The 22,119-nt window shown below is 35.1% G+C and overlaps 1 protein-coding gene across 1 annotated transcript in view; it reads right to left on the reverse strand.

Moving 5' to 3' along the window:
* The window catches only part of HSPA4L (heat shock protein family A (Hsp70) member 4 like), a 55,404-nt gene that overhangs the window by 13,061 nt on the left and 20,224 nt on the right, over positions 1-22,119 (reverse strand). The window contains exons 6-17 of the mRNA XM_022556928.3: positions 21,717-21,816; positions 21,221-21,354; positions 19,201-19,445; positions 18,982-19,058; positions 18,195-18,346; positions 17,615-17,721; positions 16,262-16,395; positions 14,425-14,624; positions 8,526-8,624; positions 6,469-6,606; positions 2,621-2,746; positions 2,215-2,322 (exon numbers count right to left, since the gene is read on the reverse strand). Coding sequence (XP_022412636.2) covers positions 2,215-2,322; positions 2,621-2,746; positions 6,469-6,606; positions 8,526-8,624; positions 14,425-14,624; positions 16,262-16,395; positions 17,615-17,721; positions 18,195-18,346; positions 18,982-19,058; positions 19,201-19,445; positions 21,221-21,354; positions 21,717-21,816 — 1,620 coding nt within the window. The remainder of the gene's footprint in view (positions 1-2,214; positions 2,323-2,620; positions 2,747-6,468; positions 6,607-8,525; positions 8,625-14,424; positions 14,625-16,261; positions 16,396-17,614; positions 17,722-18,194; positions 18,347-18,981; positions 19,059-19,200; positions 19,446-21,220; positions 21,355-21,716; positions 21,817-22,119) is intronic.

The raw sequence follows: 22,119 nt of genomic DNA on the forward strand, positions 1-22,119 counted from the left end.
TGCCTATCTTCTCTCATTCATTAAGATTACCTCTTGATTCCTCTCAAATCCAAAGAAAAACTTTAATTACTTTAAAGTTACGTGTTAAAAGTCTATAAAACCATTAAGAAAACCATAAGGACTATATACTGTGTGCAGGACTCATGTATTTGAAACTTGGTTTCAAATATTTATAATGCATATAACTCTCTAAAAGCAACATGATTACTGGGATTTCCTGATATTTAATACCTACTGAATATTATTTGTTACATTTATTCATTAGATTAAGATGTGTATTTTAAGTATAGTGCTTAAAAACAAAAAAACCCATTCAGCCCCTTGCCCCAGGTGCCTGGTAGGAGGGAGTTTCTAAATTTTAAAACAGCCTCCTATAACTTTGAGGAGGGGAATGCATTAGAAAGACAAATATTTCCTTTCAAATCCTTTACATATTTAAATAAAAATCAGCTTATTTTAGAGCAATTTTAGGTTTTCAGAAAAGTTACAAAGGAAACAATAAAGAGCCAAGCACCTTTTCTCTAATGTTAACATCTTATACCTCGTGGTAAATTTGTCAAAACTAAGAAACCAACACTGGTGTATTACTATTAACTGAACTCCAGATTATGTGGATTTCATCTTTTTCTGTTCCAGGATACCATATTGCATTTAGTCTCTTTACACATCATACTTTTTATTGTTAATGTTTTTGAAAGCATTTTAATTCCTAAAAGCCATCTCAAAAAAAACAGTAAAGCCTGTGAAAACATCTATAACATTCATTTCTATGGTTACTTATATATTTGAAGCGAAATAATCCATTCTGGGAGCTGCTGGGCTTTTCAGTTATTTCTATTAGCCTCAGCTGCCTGGTTTGCGCCTCCAGCCCCAAGTATATATATTTTAGGGAGATGGGGAGTAAAAACCACCAAGATACAGTAAAGCTAGTTTTGCGTTCATAAGCTTAGGTTTTCAAGTTGCTTTTTAATTATTCCCTTTGAAAGTAATTTATTGGCATGAAGGTAATTTTTGCAAGGTATTAACTTCTTTTGCTTTTAAGTTAAGTAACTTCTTTTGCACACACCACCCCCGCCAATCCCTAAAGGGCTTCCTTTTCCCATACGCTAGAAGTCCTTATTAATGTCATCACCTAGCATCTGTGTATTCACTTGCTACTCAGAGAATGGTTCAGGGACCAGCAGCATCAGAATCTCCCAGAAGCTTATTAAGAAGTGCAGAATCGGGCTTCCCTGGTGGCGCAGTGGTTGAGAGTCCGCCTGCCGCTGCAGAGGACACGGGTTCGTGCCCCGGTCTGGGAAGATCCCACATGCCGCGGAGCGGCTGGGCCCGTGAGCCATGGCCGCTGAGCCTGCGCGTCCGGAGCCTGTGCCCCGCAACGGGAGAGGCCACAACAGTGAGAGGCCCGTGTACCGCAAAAAGAAAAAAAAAGTACAGAATCATGGGCCCAACTCGGATATACTGAACCATAATTTGCTTTTCAGTAAGGGCCCCTGGTAATTCATGTGCACATTAAAGGACTGCTATGATTCACACTAAGAAGGAAAATTTCCTGTCATCCTTCCAATCTGAACTTCTAATCTTTTAAAGCATTTTTTTTCCTGTGTGGGGGAGCGCTGGGTAGCAAGCAGGAGGAAAAGAGTAATAGTGGTCTTTTCTTAAAGTCAGACCACTGACCTAGTAGAAAAAGGGCAGCTGGTGGACACATCTCCTTATTTCTTTGTAAAAGGACACTGAAGAGCAGGGGTACTATTTCTGAAGTTCTTTGCTGGCCTGGTGTCCCACTAATTTCACATTAGTTATAATGTGAAAACAGGAAAGGGCAGTGTATTACTCCTCAAACTCAGAGCAGTCAAGGGGGAAAGAAGCAGAGCAAGGGTAACTCCTTTAATGGATAAGGGGTCAGGTTGACAAATCACTTATTAATGACATCTCAGAAACATATGGCTTGTATGAAAGTAATATTAACACTCTGGTCATCTGCTAAATTTTTATATCTGAGTATCATGATAGACAAATATGATTATACATTATTTAATTTCAGTTATCATGTAGCATTACTCACCTCAAATTCAGAGAACACTTCCTCTCACACATACCTGCCTTAGTAATTTCTTATATATTTATTAAACACATACACTGTGCTCTTACACCATAATTTTTAGGACAACTTAATGTTCTGTTCAACACTAACATGGACTTTAAAAAGTTTACCTTTAGTTCTTGAAGCTTATCCACATAAATCTGTTTAGCTTGGTCCTCTCCTTCTTCATAAAGCCAATTTTCTGTGTCTTCCAATATTGCAGACAGTTTTCTCAAGTCCTAGTTATACATTTAAGAGATACTGATTGAAAATGCTCTCCTTAGAAATAAAAGTCATCAAGGAAGCACAAAATGTTTTTCAAGTGTAAAAAATTATTTTTTTCTGACTTTTTATTTATAAACATCTTTCTCACCAGCCTTCTGTAATTTGGAAAAATAACTAAGAACCATTCCTAAATGTGCTCAAAAAGATTGACAACAATAACACATTTGGTACATTTATTTACATAATTCATATTAGCATTCTCAAGCAAACATTTAAATAGTTCTCATAAAAAACTACAAAATTTAGACTTACTTCTAGAGTGATGAATTTTTCATAGACAGTGCCAAGCTTGTCCCTAAAATCATATACATATTCTTCAACAGCATTCTTCGCATCATTTCTTTCTTTCTCTAATTTGTCCTGCATTATCATCTTCCCCTATTCAAAAAGTTTCAGATTAGCTGCCATGAAAACACTAGGGAAATACAAACCAAAACTGCAATGAAATACTACTTCACACCTACTAGGATGACTATAATCGAAGAAATGGAACATAATAAGTGTTGATGATGATTTGGAGAATTTGAAACCCTTGTACATTGCTGTTGGGAATGTAAAATACTGCAGCTTAGGAAAAAACAGTATGGTGGCTCCTAAAGAAGCTAAACAAAGAATTACAATATGGGGCTTCCCTGGTGGCATAGTGGTGGCAAGTCTGCCTGCCAATGCAGGGGACACGCGTTCAAGCCCTGGTCTGGGAAGATCCCACACACCGTGGAGCAGCTGGGCCTGTGTGCCACAACTACTGGGCCTGTGCTCTACAGCCCCCGAGCCACAACTACTGAGTCCATGTGCCACAACTGCTGAAGCCCGTGCACCTGGAGCCCGTGCTTCACAGCAGGAGAAGACACTGCAATGAGGGGCCCCCGCACCGTGGCAAGGAGTGGTTCCCCACTCACCGCAACTGGAGAAGGCCTGTGTGCAGCAACAAAGACCGAACACAGCCAAAAATAAATAATAAATAAATAAATAAATAAATTCTAAAAAAAAAAAAAAAAAAAAGAATGACACTATGACTCAGCAATTTCACTCCTAGGTATATAACCAAAAAATTGAAAGCAGGAACTCAAACAGTTATTCATATGCCAATGTTCACTGCAGCGTTATTCACAAAGCCAAAAGGTGGAAACAACTCACTTGATCTGTAACAGATGAATGGATAAATAAAATGTATATATACAAAATGGAATATTACTCTACTATAAAAAGAAATAAAGTTCTGATACATGTTACAAAGTGGATAAACCTTGAAAACATTATGCTAAGTGAAATAAGCCAGACACAAAAAGACAAATATTCTATGATTACATTTATATGAGTTATCTACCAAATTCATAGAGACAAAGTATCAATAGATTGGTTTACTGGGGATTGGGGGAAGGGAGGAATGAGAGTTATTACTTAATGGTTACAGTTTCGGTTTGGGGTGATGAAAAGGTTTTGGAAAAGATAGTGGCAATGGTGGGACTCCCCTGGTGGTCCAGTGGTAAAGAATCTGCCTTAGAATGCAGGGGACAAGGGTTCGATCCCTGGTCAGGGAACTAAGATCCCATGTGCCGCCGCTATTGAGCTCACGTGCCTCACCTACAGCCTGCGTGCCGCAAACTACAGAGCCCATGCACCACAACTAGAGAAGAGAAAACCCACACACCACAACTAGAAAGAAGCCCACGCGCTGCAACGAAGGATCCTGCATGCCTCAACTAAGATCCTGTGTGCCGCAACTGAGACTCAATGCAGCCAAAAATAAATAAAATAAATGAATAATAAATAAATCTTTTAAAAAGGTAGTGGCAATGGTTATATAACTGTGAATATAATTAATGTCACTGAATTGTACGCTTAAAAATGGTCAAAATGGCAAATTTCACGTTATATGTATTTTACAATTTAAAAAATTAATAATACCAAAAGCCACTGAACTGTACACTTTAAATTAGTGAATTGTATGGTATGTGAATTATACCTCAATAAAAGCTTTTTAAAAAAAAAACCACAGGGCTTCCCTGGTGGCGCAGTGTTTGAGTGTCCACCTGCCGAAGCAGGGTACACGGGTTCGTGCCCCAGTCCAGGAAGATCCCACATGCCGCGGAGCCTGCGCGTCCAGAGCCTGTGATCCGCAACGGGAGAGGCCACAACAGTGAGAGGCCCGCGTACCGCAAAAAAAAGCAAAAAACCCCCCATAGACTATGTCATTGTACATATTGGTGTTCAAATCCCAGGTTTCCCACTTACTACCTTTGAAATTGCAGCAAAGTCACCTAACCTAAGCCTCAGTTTTCTTATTCTAGAGCGCTTACTTCTATCTGTCTCGTATGGCTGTTAATAAGATTGACGTAATTCACATAAAATATTTAGTCCAGTGCCTGACACATAACTGGTACTGAATAAAGGTTGGTTTTGGTAAGTGACACAGTACAGTGGCTGTGATCTCGAGCTTTGGAGACAGACTACCTGGCTCCAAAACAAAAGGTTACTCTTTGAACTTCGGTGATTCAGTCTACCTCTGCCTGTTTCCTCATCTATTAAATGTAGCTCTCTAACAGTACTTACACTTCGTAGGTTTGAGGATTAAATAAGTATCAAAGTATTTAAAGATGTTAGCAAAAATCATTATTGTCAAATCAAAAGCAAAGAAAGAATCTGAAGACTAATAAAAAACAAAATTTGTACTTTAACAAAAACATAGTATTTTAAACGTAATACTACAATGCACTGATATTTGTGAATTTAAAATAGTGAGACAGGAAATCTAAAAAAGAGTGGATATATGTATAGGTATAACTGATTCACTTTGCTGTACAGCAGAAACTAACACAACATTGTAAAGTAACTATATTCCAATTTGAAAAAAAAATAGTGAGACATGGACTTCCCTGGTGGCACAGTGGTTAAGAATCCGCCTGCCAATGCAGGGGACACAGGTTCAATCCCTGTTCTGGGAAGATCTCACATGCCCCAGAGCAACTAAGCCCGTACGCCACAACTACTGAGCCTGTGCTCCAGAGCCTGCGAGCCACAACTACTGAGCCCGCATGCTGCAACTAGTGAAGCCCGTGCACCTAGAGCCCATGCTCCACAACGAGAAGCCACCACTTTGAGAAGCCCACGCACTGCAATGAAGAGTAGCCCCCGCTCACCACAGCAACAAAGACCCAACGCAGCCAAAAATAAATAAATAAAATAATTTTATTTTAAAATTTAAAAAATAGCCATTTAAAAATTTAAGAAAAAATCTTATACACAAAATTTATCATTAGCTGCACTTCCCTACAATTCATTCCTTTGAGAAAATTAGTCTCAAATCATACAAATTCAGAATCATTCAGGATTATCTCAGAATTATTTCTAGAGATAGAAATGCTTCACATAAAGTGTAGCCTTTAATAACTAATGAATAGGTGATATACTTAGGTACTAGAAAGAGCAGCATTGTAAAGTCAAAAATCTCTTTAGGAAATTCCCAGAATAACATGCAGCAAGTGGAGAATATGTGGCACTTCAAAGAAAACTGACCTCCTTTAATGTCAGTCAAGCCTGTAGAAATTAGTAACTACCACTTAAGTGTAAATTTTAATATAAAAAAATTACTTTTTACACACAACTATTGGTAAAGAAACCAAACTCTTTTCCTCAAGAGACTGTAAAATGAAGCATGTAAATACGTAAAGAAAATTTCAAGAATGACAACAGATTCTAAAAAGTATTAAATGGAAGTCAGAAAACATTCTGAATTGAACGTTAATCTTTAAGGACAACACATTAGAAGAGGGGAGCTGGTAATACTTTCCTATACAATGTCTGCTGGGTGTGCTACTGTTAAGACACAATAAAAGGGGGTAAGAATTACTAGTATTGGAAAGGCCTTTCTCTATAGTGGAGACAATCCATGTTTTTCATGTAACTAAGGTGAAGGTTACACTGTACATGACACAAATACAGCTCAGCATTTTGTCCAAAATAAAATAGTTCAATAATCTATTTAATAATTCCTTATGAGTTATAGCCTAGTTCCACAAATTTGACGGATAATCATTTACTTCTACAAAAATTTCAGAACACACTACCACCTATTTCAACATCAATTCTGATTTATATACCTCATTTTCAATGTAGATGTTGAGAAGATCTTGGCCCAGTTGCCTACACAGGCTACTCTGGATAGGTAGATCAATACTCTTGACTCTTCCTTTTTTAATGGTCTGGTTTAATCGCTCTTGTTTATCTGAGGGTACAGACTGCAAAAGAAATGCAAGAAAAGTATAAATTTCTAAAACTAGCTTAAAAATATATTTAAGAGACTGATTTCTGATGAAACAAAGTAAAATCAAACAAAACTATTATCATCTACTATACTTTAATTAAAAACATTATTTTAATATTGATAGTATTTTACACCCTGTATACACTAAATATTGTGCTGGAAATGCAAACTAAAACCACAATGAGGGCTTCCCTGGTGGTACAGTGGTTAAGAATCCGCCTGCCAATGCAGGGGACATGGGTTCGAGCCCCGGTCCGGGAAGATCCCACATGCAGTGGAGCAACTAAGCCCGTGTGCCACAACTACTAAGCCTGCACTCTAGAGCCCGCATGCCAAAACTACTGAAGCCTGCATGCCTAGAGCCCGTGCTCCGCAACAAGAGAAGCCACCACAATGAGAAGCCCGCGCACCGCAACGAAGACCCAACCCAGCCAAAAATAAATAAAATAAAAACCACAATGAGGTGCCATTTCATACCCACTAGGATGACTATAATAAAAAAAAAAAAAAAAAGAGGAAGAGTTGGTGAGGATATAGAGAAATGGAAACCCTCATACATTTTTGACAACATAGTAAAATATTGCAGCCATTTTGGAAAACAGTTGGGCAGTTCCTCAAATTGTTAAACACAGAGATACCATATGACCCAGCAATTCCATTCCTAGGTACACGCCCAAGAAAAATGAAAATATCCATCCACACAAAACCTGTATATGTTCATAATAGCATTATTCGTAATAGTCAAAAAGTAGAAACAATCTAAGTGTCCATCAGCTGATGAATGAATACATGTGGTATGCATCCATATGATACATTACTCAGCCATAAAAGGGAATGAAGTACTGATATATCCTACAACCTGGATGAACCTTGAAAACATGCTTAGTGAAAGAAGCCAGTCATTAAAGGACTACGTATTGTATGACTGTTTTTATATGAAATGTCCAGAACAGGCAAGTCAATAAGACAAAAAGATTAGTGGGTGCCTAGAGCTGGCAAGGGGAGGGTTGGGAGGAAAATAAAAGAGTTACTGCTAATGGGTACAGGGCTTCTTTTTGGAGTGATGAAAACGTAAAATTGTGATAATGATTGCATAACTCTGTGAGTATATTAAAAACCTTTGAATTGTACTTTTAAATGGGAGAATTGCATGGTATGTAAATTATATCTCAGTAGAGCTGTTGAATAATTAAAGGCAAACATATTGAATAAAATAAAAAAATTAGAAAAATGAGTTTCAGGTTTTATATTACTTGAGCAACTAGGATTTATAACTGAATCTTTATAGCCTTTGGAAAAAATCTATACAGCTAACCATCACAGATTAAATTCTGCTCAGGTTAGAAAAATCTGTCAAAGATGATAGTTTAGAGCTGTAGCCACATTCATCGGGGTGACTGGGGCAGGGTGTTTCTCCCTTCTCTTCTATCAGCAATCATTTTCTTAATAAAATAATGACTCTTAATAATAGAGTCATTTATCCTTTAAAATTTTACTTCCAAAATATTATTTTGCACAAAAAACAGCTTTATGACATGCAGCAAAATGCTTAGAGTGGTTAATATTCAGAGGCAGCATTATTGCTAATTTAAGTTTTCTTCATTTGTCCTATTCTGGTTTCTATTTTCTGAGATTACATGATTTTTAGTGAGAAAAAAAAAGTAATGAAAAACATCTTTTTTTCCCACCAAAAAATAATTTTACTCATATTAGAGTTCATTCTTTTAAAAATCTTCTATAGTGAATCACTGAAGTGTATTTATTCTGGTTATATACTTTCATAATACGAAATTTAAAACACCAGGTGTATTAAAAGCATGCATTACACAGCAAATGTATTAACTCAAAATATCAATCTCAAAAAGACACAACCACAGTAATAGTATAACAAACCTTTGTTTTGGTTCCTGTATGATCAATTTCTTCTTCTGGAGTGTGTTCAGCATGACATTTTTGATGACCCTCTTCTTCCTGGTCAACCTGCATTTTATCCTGCAAAGAAAATATGTAATTGACAATATCTGTAGTCTTTTTCTTTCTTTCTTTTTTCTATTTGTTTGGTAATGAACAGCATCTTAGAGTTCAAGCCTGTTTTCAAATATGTGAACACAGTGAAGTAGAAGCTGTTTTTGAGAGTAACTATAAATAACTAGATTAACAGGTAGTAAGTAAAATGAAAAGATCTATTTGATGCTATGTGAATAAATCTTGTTTCATTTACCTGTGGCCAAATAACTGCAAAATAAATGGAAAATTGTTCTCAAGTCAAATTCACAAACGAAGATTCACAAAAAAAGAGAACATTAAACTTGACATGAAAAATGTTTATAAAGAACTTAATGTGGGAAAATAAAGAGAAAAAGATACAAAATTTAAGTATTACACATAAATTCAATTATATTTTTTAAATGTAGGAAAATACTCAAACGAAATGTATCAAAACTGTCTAAGTAGATGTCTCTGAATTATTACAATTTAAACTTTTAATATTTTTCTTAATGTCTAAAAGACAAATTTTCAACCCATAAGATTGCCAAGATGGACTCTCCGCTTGGCAAACAATCACAAGTATTAAGTTTTTCTGGTCTTTCTTAATCTTCCCCACCACCATCCTCCTAAAAAGGAGAAAGCTTGGAATTCAGGAATCAGGATAATTTAGGTCTTCATATATATATATATATATATATATATATATATATATATATATAGTTAAGTGTACATATAATGTCCAGAAGGCTATCTTGAATAAATGCTTATTTGTGCCAAAGAGAAAAACAAGTTAGAAGATAATTTACACCACTGTTCTTCGTAATTAAAAGGTCAGCTACTGAAATTCCACCCCCCATCCTCCCTGCCCTACCACCTTCCAACTCTACAATTTTCCCAACCCTATGATGGAAAAGCGGTGGAAAATGTGTTATAGTGATGAGTTGGGGTAATGCAGAAAGACACAAATACATTAATAACTCTATTTCATGTAATACTAAGAAAACAATGCTGCCAATTAAGGCCAAAATACTTTATCACTTGGCATTTTTATTTTATACTTATTGAAAAAGCTCTTCTATTGTGTATATATTCATATCTCTAAAAGAAATAAACCAAATAATATGGTTAAGGTATTTCTAAAACTACTCCACATTAAGAATACAACTCTTCTAAATCACTTAAGTTGTTGATGTCTGAATTTTTCTACACAATATTGTTCTCTGTGCCATCAAGAGCATTAGTGACACAGCCATTTGTTTAAAAATTGCTCCTGTATAGTCTCTAATGTTTTCTTATAAGCCACCGACACATCTTCTACAAGTTTTTTTTGTTTGTTTTTTTTTTGGCCACGCCATGTGGCAGGCGGGATCTTAATTCCCCGACCAGGGATTGAACCCGTGCCCCCTGCAGTGGAGTCTTAACCACTGGACCGCCAAAGGAAGTCCCCTATTCTACAAGTTTTATGATGTTTTTTTCTCTATCTTACCAGAAGGAGTCAATAGATTATTTTCGGACAACAACCAGGACTGATATTCCTTCCTTGAATGGTCCTCAAGTTGTTTAATGTCAAGGGGTTGCAACTGCCTACTCATGCCATTAGGAATAACAACCAAGTTCACACATGTACAGACAGATGATGAGAACTTCTCATGATTACTGCCACAGGCAACAGTGAATATAAGATATTATCATTTGCATGGCCCACCCCAATTTCAGATATATTAAGTGGAAAACTGTACATCTTACAATTGATATGAGAGTAATTTGTTAGTCTTTTAAAATAATTTTAAGAAGGTTCATAGGAATATTATCACTAGTGGGTAAATTAATGGACGTGCCTCTAGACTGGCTTCTCTAATTGATTTTAAACTCCACGAGGGCTGAGACTGTCTTTCTATTCACTGCTATATCCAAACACACAATTTAGGTACTTCTAGTTATTTGCTGAATAAATGAAAAAGCACTTAAGAATAAAATCCAGAATAATTATCTAATCTGTCCCTTGATCTACCTTCTCAATTTCTTTTTTTTTGTCACTCTCCCCTTTTCTGCATTTTATATTATCAGCTACCTTAGTATCTGTAACAATAAAAAAGGATATCCTGCCGTCAGGGCCTTTGTTATTCTCTCTGTCTGGACAACTACCTACCTGATCCTTACTCTCAAACTGCCTTTTCATCTTTCAGGCTAGCGTTCCTTTTCCTTCCTCACAGGTGGCTTTCCTCATCACTTAATTTCCACTATGCATCCCCTGCTGTTAATTTCCTTTATATTTATATGGTATCTTGTTGCTTCTAGCCTATCCTCTTCCATTAGAATGTAAGTTACAGATGGGTGGGGACCTTCTTTATCTTGCTTATTACCACTGTATCCTCAGTGCCTGGAACAGTACCTGGTACATATAAGTAATCAGATGTTTTGAATTTAAAAATAGAAAGATAAACAACCCAAATTGTCAACAACTGGGGAATAAATTGTGGTACATTAGTACAATAGTCTCTTTGATCCTTCACTGTGCCATGAAGCCTAAGTTGTAATACCTTCCTAATATGTCCAGATATTAATAAATACCTAGAAGAAAAGTGTCCATTTTCTGAGATATCCTTATACTGTATTGAAGAAAAGTTGGCAATCTATGTTATGGTTTTTCAGGAAAATTGAAGCCATCTTAATTTTTAATGAAAAAATGAGGCCCATAAAATAATCTCTCATAAATTGACTCTCATGCAAAGAAAGACAAAAACAAAGAACTCCTACTGTTGCTCACTGATATATGTCTGGGTTTCATCGACCTAAGAGCCAGCAATGTCAGCAACTAGGGAACAGTAAAAAAGAACTTATTATCCTCTTACCTTCTGCTGTAAAGCTTAAAACAATTAGCTTCCAGAGTCTACTTTGAATTTGTTCACATTTTGGGAGGGGGGAAGGGAGAGACTGCTTTATAATGGTATTTAAGCCTTAAGCTTTTTTTTTTTTTTTTTTTTGCGGTACGCGGGCCTCTCACTGTTGTGGCCTCTCCCGTTGCGGAGCACAGGCTCTGGACGCGCAGTCTCAGCGGCCATGGCTCACAGGCCCAGCTGCTCCATGGCATGTGGGATCTTCCCGGACCGGGGCACGAACCCGTGTCCCCTGCATCGGCAGGCAGACTCTCAACCACTGTGCCACCAGGGAAGCCCAAGCCTTAAGCTTTTAAACTTCTGGATACAGAATTAAAGAGAAAAGTCCTAGAGAGAACCATTAAGCAATACAGTACACAGGATGTTTTCTACACAGTAGGATACTCAACATCACCCCTTATGTTAAAAGCAACGACAAGGAAATAATTTACGTTATTAGCAAGAATAAGGAAATAAACTACAATTTATTCAACACCTATTGTATCAGCTAAGGTAGGGATTTAAAAGGAGATTAATATATGTGAATGTGCTCACCAACAATGCTAAGTATATGATCCATAACGTTAGTTACCTTTTTTTTGGCTCTTGGTTATATAAATTATAAAAGAAATACTCAGGAACATCTCACTTAAGAAGAAGAAATACCTTATATGGAACACCAACTACCTGGGTTCTAGTAAGCCGAAAACACTCTTGTAAGCAAATCAATCTATGAATGGCCAAAGCAGATGTTATAAATTCATACATTTTATTCAAAAGTGAGTTTTTTAAGTCCACATTCAAGAGATCATCCTAAAGGACTGGCTAACTGGATTTCAAGCCCACAGACAAATAGAAGCAGCAAATAAGAAATGCCAGGAGAGGTAGAAAATGGGTGCCATACTCTCCTTGTTTTTAGTGCCCAGGATTCACTAACATTACACAGAGAAAACTAAAGGTCTAAAACATTACACAGAGACTTTGAAGAAAAAGAGGTGAAGAAAGTGAAATAGCTTTTAAAGAACTCACTCTAAAAGGCACTGTTGGTGGGAATGTAAATTGATACAGCCACTATGGAGAACAGTATGGAGGTTCCTTAAAAAACTACAAACAGAACTACCATATGACCCAGCAATCCCACTACTGGGCATATACCCTGAGAAAACCATAATTCAGAAAGAGTCATGTACCACAATGTTCATTGCAGCTCTATTTACAATAGCCAGGACATGGAAGTAACCTAAGTGTCCATCGACAGATGAATGGATAAAGAAGATGTGGCACATATATACAATGGAATATTACTCAGCCATAAAAAGAAATGAAATTGAGTTATCTGTAGTGAGGTGGATGGACCCAGAGTCTGCCATACAGAGTGAAGTAAGTCAGAAGGAGGAAAACAAATACCATGTGCCAACAAATATATAAGGAATCTAAAAAAAAAAAGGTTCTGAAGAACCAAGGGGCAGGAAAGGAATAAAGATGCAGATGTAGAGAATGGACTTGAGCACACGGGGAGGGGGAAGGGTAAGCTGGGACAAAGTGAGAGAGTGGCGTGGACATATATACACTACCAAATGTAAGATAGCTAGCTCGTGGGAAGCAGCCGCATAGCACAGGGAGATCAGCTCGGTGCTTTGTGACCACCTAGAGGGGTGGGATAGGGAGGGTGGGAGGGAGATGCAAGAGGGAGGAGACAGGGGGATATATGTATATGTATAGCTGATTCACTTTGTTATAAAGCAGAAACTAACACACCATTGTAAAGCAATTATACTCCAATAAAGATGTTAAAAACAAAATAAAAGGCATACAGAATGCTTTCAATTTTAGCAAAAAAATAAATCTTAAATGGATTAAATGTCTGCCATACATTGTTGTGAACTACAATTAGGAAAATTAACTTTTCACCTATTACTCTTATGTTTATTTATGAAACATTGACTGTATCTTCACTAACATATTAGGACAGTATTTCCTTCTCCTCAATTCAAGGAAGGGAGGATGTAATAGGAAAATAACACACGGGAAGAAGAATGAAAGAAAATGCCATGGTCCTTAAACGAAGTACTTTAAGGAGTAGTGGTAGAATTCTGATCAATCTGGAAGAAAGGATTTTATAGTAGCTGTTAGTAAAAACAGACAAAAAGACAACTTTCACAAAAGGGAGAAACTGTCTTGAAATTTAAAATCTTAAAATCCATTCTTAACATGCAGAAATATATGAAAAATCTAGGGCAGACCTCCAATTATGATTTGAAAAAAATCCAACAAAAGCCATTAAAAATAACTTACAAATAGTATACATAAAAAGACAAAAACTTTATGTAATGGAATATAATAACTTTCTCCTAAGATTCCTTCATTCATAGTATGCCAAGAGTAAATACAATGTTAGAATCATATAACTATTTCATAAAGAAACTGTCAAAAATCTGTTTTAATGTTACTGAATGTACAGCACATTCTTCTGCTCAACTGCCACAGATATCTCCTAACTAAGCTCTGAAAATTTCTTTATTAAGCATGTATTCTCAATCTAAAAACACATATGTATACAGTTCAGAATTTATCATTCTGAATTGGATTTATGTGTAAGCTAAAAAGCTAGCTATAATAAATGTTTTTAATAGAAATAAAGAATTTAGGAACAATGACTCCAGACACACATATGCATATTTTCCATATAATGCTATGAAAAATACACAAACCTCCGAAAAGCATGTTACAATGTGAAAAGATGTAGAGCATTTAAAATAGAATTATTCTTTAATGATTTTATTTTTAGAAGTTTATATACTTATTCCTATAGCAGAACTTCAGAGCAAAACCTCAGATATTAATATTTTCAGCTATTAAAAGTACCAGGTAGAATTAAGATACTGCATATATTAGAGGAACCTTTTTGAAACAGAATTTCTACATACCACATCATCTTTGCTTTCATTCTTAAAAGAAGTTTCTGTCTCCATAGGAACATCACTGTGATCCCCTTCTATATTCTGCTTCTCAATTACTGATGCACTAGCCACACTGAAGATTCCATGGATGTTAATACGAACTTTAACCTTAACTTTGGAACTATCACCATCAGACTGTGGGAAAACATTCTGAATAGTGAAGCTCCCTTAAGGAAAAAAGAGCTTTGATCAGTACATGGGCCTCAGATTAACTCATTCAATTCATTCATTCAATAGTTTTACTATCATCTTTCAGATGCTGGCAAAAGAAAATCATAAATTATCATATGCTGATTAATTTCTGTGGGACATGCATTTCCCCCAGATTACCTTTTTAATATACTAATAAACCTGGTATAAACACTCAGACAGGTTAAGCAACCTGCCCAAAATCATCAACAATAGGAAAAAGGAGAGTTGGGATCTTAACCAAGGACAATCTGACTGAAGGCAATATCACTTTTAAGTTTTACAATGTTGCTACACTAAAACCAAAATAACAAAACACAATTTCTGAGTTTGAAAACCAAATAGATATGACCTTTTTGCTATAAACTTTGCAAATCATAATCATCTTGGTAATTCATAAATAAAGCAATTTAAAATTTTTTCTGGATTTTTCCTATAGCAAAATTGCTAAGTTATCCAGTCACTACTACCTGCTGAGGTCACTTTAATTTTTCACTTTAAGAAATCTGATGTTTTATTTTTCAGAAAAAAAAAATCTCAAATATATGTTATCCATAGTAAAGAGACACTACCAGGCAGAAAAACTGTGTATAAAAAAATCTGGCTGACCTATATTAGAGGTTGAATTGTGACCTCCCTCTGGCCCCAATTCATATGTTGAAGCCCTACTCTCCAGTAACCTCAGAAGATGACCTTATTTGGAGATAGGGTCTTTACAGGTAATCAAGTTAAAGTGAAGTCATCAGGTGGGTTCTAATCAAATGACTTGGCGTCCTTATTTGGAGACAGATACATACACAAGGAGAACGTCATGTGAACATGAAGAGAGCCATTTATGAACCAAGAACAAACACCTGGAATGGATCCTTCCCCCACAGCCCTCAGAAGGAACCAATCCTGCCAACAACTTAATTTTGAACTTCTAGACTCCAGAACTGTGAGATGATAAATTTCTATTGTTGAAACCACCTAGTTTGTGGTACTTTGTTCCAGAAGCCCTTGAAAACTAATACCATTTTCAATAATGTACTTCTACTGCTTTAAATAATGTACATGAAAAATTAATATTGTCTCCTTTTTTAGTCTATCAATAAAAGTAGCACATACAGAAAATTTTTAAATTTAATATTCCTTCTCTTTTAAATGATGTAAATCATACTTTGTTTTATATCTTCTAAAAGATTACTCAGCTAAAATGGATATTACAGTCTCCTATTTCCACTTATGTATTAATCCAATGATTAACTGGCTTCTAGTTGTTGCCAGTGAACGTAAGTTTAAAATCAGAATATGTAGTCAGTCTGGCAGCACAATTTCAGTTTACCAATTAAAGAGTTCTTCCATTACAAAATAACCCTCACCCAAACTTTTCAGGTCCATTACAGAGCATTTTAACTATGCATTTCAAAATGAATTAAAAAGATTCAAACTTGCTGTTATTCCAGAAATAAACTCTGAGCACTAAAAAGAGCACATTTAGAAAAAAGTATGATTATTTTTCTTTAAAAATCCAGTGCTGGCTTAGCTGAAATGTTACTTTGTTTCCTTGATTCAAATATTAACATATTTCTAAGAGGCTAAAATTTATGAAAAAAAAGTTTTGGAGTTCTCTTACCAATTCTTGGATCTGGATAAGGCACTTCATGTAAATTAGTATAAAATGCTTCTAGTTCAAATGGTTCTTTCTTGTGGAAAGTAATGACTTTTGAGAATGGGGCAGGATGGTTCTTACAGAATACTTCACATTCCCTAAAATGGAGCAGGAAAACAGTTTAAAACAAATAGAAAGTTGCCTATGAACCTAATTACAGAATCCATCTCATTTTTAATTCATGATAAGCAGCAATTTTAAAGACCTCTGTGCACAAATTTTAAGAAAAAGAATTACTGGTTTTGCTATAAATAAACATGCCTTTTGACAGGTTTAGGGCTCAAAGTTCTAGAACGTCTGACATAGTAACAGACAATTCTATCCTACTGAGAAAAATGATCTGAGAATAGGTATATTTTGTTTGTTTGTTTGTTTGTTTTGGCGGTACGTGGGCCTCTCACTGTTGTGGGCTCTCCCGTTGCGGAGCACAGGCTCCGGACGCGCAGGCTCATCAGCCATGGCTCACGGGCCCAGCCGCTCCGCAGTATGTGGGATCTTCCCGGACCAGGGCACGAACCCGTGTCCCCTACATCGGCAGGCGGACTCTCAACCACTGCACCACCAGGGAAGCCCTGAGAATAGGTATATTTTAAGGCAATATATAAGGATGTTTTTGCTCACATCTGAGGACCAAATTCTATCGATATTTTTGAAATTTGTGCAAAAATTTCAATTTCTTGGGGGTGCAGATGTATAGAATACAGAACAAAATCTTAAAAGCAACTTCAAAACCTAAATACAGGTTTATTTTATTATACCAATTATACTTCTGAAAAGCAGTCAAATATAATATTTGAAATACAGATTTTTATTTTAGTAGGAAAGTAAACAATTTATATCCTGGGCAGTTCATGGAAAAGGAAATGTTAATGTCAAAGCATGAAAAGACTTGCAGCTCACAACAGTCAGAAATGCAAATTTAATAATAAAGTACGATTTAAAAGTGATGCTTTTATTTGGATATTCAAAGAAAATGACTGGATAGATATATACCCAGCTGTTAACAATAGTTAGTTACCTCAATAAAATGGGCTAAGGGAGTTGGGGTATGGCAAATGCAAATTTTTAAGTTTTTATATTTCTATACTGTGATTTTTATTAGAAAAGAGAATGTTTTAATTTTATAATAAAATACTAATTAAAAAATATGCCATAATGGTTTACAGATAATATATCATTTTCATATTCTCCTTGTTTCTAAGATAGTATTCTAAAGTGTTTGACAAGTTTAAGAAGTATAAATTCCTCTAATTTAGAATAGTAGGTTCAATTGATTATTTATGACAAGCTCTAACCAAGGCTTTAGAAGTAACTTACCCAGTCCCATCTTCAAAAGAGGTCTTCCATCTTAATGTGATTGAATAGGGAACAAGGTCTGTTATGGAAAATTCACGCACTTTAAATGCTGGTGAGAGAATCGCACACTGAAAATAAGATGTATACCATATTTAAATCAACAAACACCAAACATATCCTAGGTTACCATGATTGAACTGCTTAATAAAGTTCTTATAATAACATTGTTACATTTTAAAAATTTCTGGGTTTTTGGTAATAACTAGTTAAAATTTTAAAGTGTCAGAGCACTCTTTCTGTGACTTTACAAAAACTGATGTAAAATATGTTTAAATCTCAAAAAAAGAATTTTAAATTGGAATAATTATAAGAATTAATAAAATAAATGCTTTTTTGGTATAATTACAGACATACTGTCCTATGATAGTTTAAAAACAAATGGGACAGACACAACCCTTATATTTCAGGAATAATTTCAATTTAATTTTAGCTTATTGATAACTGGTTGGACAAGAGAATATTAAAAAGTTCTTTGAGGCCTATCACCATATTTCTGGCAAAATATACATTCTAAAATTTAAAAAAAGACTAATAATCATACCTGTAATGCACACCCTCTTGCAACAGCTTCATCAGCATTTAATGTGGTACTTATGTCTTTAAGAAAGAATTTAGTGATTTGTTCCTTCACAGCAGGAATTCGTGTTGCTCCCCCTACAATTTCTATACTACTTATGTCTTCACATTGTAAGTCTGGAAAATGAAAGGTTTAATTGAGAAAAGTAAGACAGTCTTTATAAAAATGTGCACAGTAGACCCCAGAAAGTACTTTTTTTAAAAAATGTATTTTTTATTTGCTCAAAACAAGATAAAATGGAAAGAAGATAAAAATAAATTTTGGAAAAAAGCAAAATTTAATAGATATTAATTATCTACTTATCAGGCACTATACTTGGTCTAGATGATGAAGTGACCACAAGAACAGACATGCACCTCATGGACTTCAGAGTCCTTCAGTTTTAACTTCCACCTCACAAATTGCCACAGAAGGTAATTTTAATTGATTACAAAAAACTCTAACAAAAAGCAGTCATGTCCTCATTTCAACTTTCAATCAATCTTTAAAATCTTACATATAGACACCTTCAAATATAACTAGCATTAGTTTTATGATGTAAACAATATGAGTCAGAAGGAGTTCTCATAAACTTTGATTTCTAGTGGCCCTGCTCTTATGAACAAACAATGAGTTATAATCTCCTTCTCTAAAACAAGAAATATAAGTCTTCAAAAAGCACATGAATTTTTTGTTGTTTTTACCATTTTCTACCCCATTCAAGTAACACCATGGTACAGTTTTGATGGTTAGTTCAGTAACTTCCACTTACTAGCTTGTTCCATTACTGCTTTTAATGGTGGGTCAACTCTGGCTAAGAGGGAAGCACATAATTGTTCAAACTGAGCCCTGTGGGAAAATGAAATAAAATTCATTATTTGGGGATATAAAAATTGAGCATATCTTCTAAAATAACAGAACAAAGAAAAATCAGACATGAACTAAACATAAAATAAGGAAACACTTTTCAAACTGAAAGCATGCGTGGTACCTGTTCATTTTACTAGAAACATCAAGGTCATTCATGAAACACTCAATGTTCAGTGGAAGGTCTGATGCATTTGCACTCATTAGCTTCTTTAGTTTTTCACATTCCTGATATAAGCGCAACAAGGCCCGAGAGTTTTCTTTTACATTTATCTTATATTTTGTCTTGAACTCATCACAGAAGTAGTCTACTAAAACCTCATCAAAGTTCCTGCCACCCAAATATGGATCAAAGGTAGTAGCCAAGACCTGTTTAATTGAAAAAACAGAACTGAATTTTCAGAAATATTAGATGTTTTCAGCACCCCCTCCAAAATACCTTTTAAAATTAAAATCAAAACCAAAGACCTTGACAAAAATCACAGGGGTACCAAATTTGGAACCAGTTATATTAATCATTACTTATATTTAGCCAACATATCTAACCACTCTGAATTATCTGCTTTAAGTTATAGATCTATATACCTACGTGAAAGAATAATTCTAGTTCTGAAATAACTGAGTTACAATGACTAAAACTTCATTATCTCACAACCCATGGTTCTATAACAACACTAAACAGGTGGGCCAAAAACCAAGTTTAAGAGAGCAAAGAAAGGGTCCTAAGTATGTAACCAAAAACAAAACAGCCAAGAAGAGCCAATCCAAAGATTAAATCTAAAATATTGTAATTGGTCAACTTACAAATCAGGAATTAGTGCCCCCATCCCTCATAAATATATAGAAGGAAGAAAAAAGCACGCAAGGGAACAAAAAAGAAAACAAAAAAAATGAAGAGGAGAGACAAAAATTTAATAAGCTTGTTGAGCAATAGGCCCCAGTTAGCAGTCGAATGGAAAAGGAATAGACGAGTCACAGCACTTCAACAATATAGTTCTTGAAAACAGGACCAAGACATCTAGTCTCTCTCCCCGAGGTAGAGGGCAAAAATAACTACTTATAATAGTCATGACTAAAAAAGTAGAATCCCACTGTTGGTGTGGTTCATCAACTTCTTTTTCACAAGGATGGGTGGTGGAATAGTGGTAAACATCACAGTAGGATGTGAGCACAGACTGATTGGGATGTTATCCCAGATGAGCATGAAGAATCCATGGACAGACTTCTCATGAGGTCCAGTATTACCCAAAATTAGATGTAAAATTGTGTAGGTATGTGACTAGTGCAAATGTGCATCATTCTGAGAGAAGGGCCATAGCTTTTATCAAACTTCCAAAGGGGCCTGTGATCTAAAAAATTATAGCTCTATACTCTAGGGTATTCACTAAAAAGGAAGAAAGGAAAATGTTCTTTTTTAATTAAGTTAAAATTCAACACTAAATACCAAGGATTAAATCAATTTGCAAAAAACTATTCTATATTCACTATGAGTCATTTCCCTTTAATTTTCTGATTACAAGGATGTTAACATAGTACTATAAACGGCAAGACGAAAGGCTCTAAAAGGTGCTGGATAACCCAAAGCATTTACTCTTCTGAGCTAATCTATACATGTGTGTAATGGGGGGAGAGAGAGAGTGTGTGTTAAGTCTGGGTAAGATATCAATGTAGAAATGAATACAAAACCAAACAAAGGCTGTAAGAAGATAAGCATATAGAGGTAAATAATACCACACTGTAGAAAATTTTGATTAGGACTCCAGGATAGAAAGGTTTCTAAAGACAATGGGAATCATTTTAGAAATGTTTCCTATGTACATTTATAAATATGTAATTTATGCTCCCTGATAGGTGACTGAAAACCTCAACAATAGTAAAAATAGCTAACACATAATATCTGCTATATGGCATTCCAAGCATCTTATAATCATTAACTCATTTTATCCTCAAAAAGTCTATGAGGTACTTACTGATAATATCCTCAGGTGAGGAACCTGAGATTTGGGGAGGTTAAGTAACTTGCTCAAGGTCACAGTTTTTAAGTGGCAGAGCCAGGATTTAAACCCAAGCATTAGGGTTCTCTATATAGTCTCATATGCTCTTAGACATTAAAATTAAATATAGTAAATCATTTATTTACTTACTTTAAGTTTTCCTTTGTTAAAAGCACAAACTGAGATCTGGTAGGCAGAATGTCCCATATCAATAAATATTACATTTCTTGGTTTCTCATCTAACGGAGGAAGATCCTGTTTATAAATTCCATATGCCAGTGCAACTATGTAAGAACAAAGAATTAGGTTAATTCCAGCCTAGCAATCACTTGGAAAACAATAGGCAAGTCATGTTGATACTACATTTTAACACACAGTAGAGTAATACAAATTATTAGTTTCAAAGTAAATTCACTTTTCACAAATTGGTTAATGTTTTTTTCTCTACCCATCTATAACCCTATAATATTAATGACTCTTATAGCCAATGAAAGACATGTTTAAACTCTGCCATAATGTTGTGCTCCAAAATGACAAGCTTATATCAGTACATAATAGAGTTAAAAAATAAATGCTTTGTATTAATTAGAAAAATAACTATAATAATATTTTTCTGACAGTAATTTTCAAATTGCAAACTGCTCACCTGCAGTAGTTTCATTCATTAGCCTTAAACAATTTAAGCCTGCAACCTGGGCTGCAGCCATCACAGATCTTCTCTCAGCATCAGTGAAAAAGCTCGGAATCTGGTGTTGCAAAACAATAATTGTTATTAGTTCAATGTAACAGATTTTACTTAAACATTTCATCAATTGAAAAATGAACTTATGTACAGCTTAAGGCAAAGACTGGTGTTCTAATAAAATAAATGAGGAAAAAATACTAGTTTCTTTTGTAAGGTTGGCAATTTCTACATCATAAAGTTTTGACCTAAAGTATGAACACAAATTTAAAGCAATTAGTAAAACAGAATTAATATTGCAGGATTTCAAAAATATGTTAAATCCTTCTCATGTTGGTCTATAAAAATACTTATTTGTTAATCTTTA

The sequence above is a fragment of the Delphinapterus leucas genome, chromosome 5, assembly GCF_059928025.1.
Source record: "Delphinapterus leucas isolate spDelLeu-1000000601 "Yukka" chromosome 5, BTC_Dleu_Yukka2, whole genome shotgun sequence".
In the NCBI taxonomy this organism is placed as follows: Eukaryota; Metazoa; Chordata; class Mammalia; order Artiodactyla; family Monodontidae; genus Delphinapterus; species Delphinapterus leucas.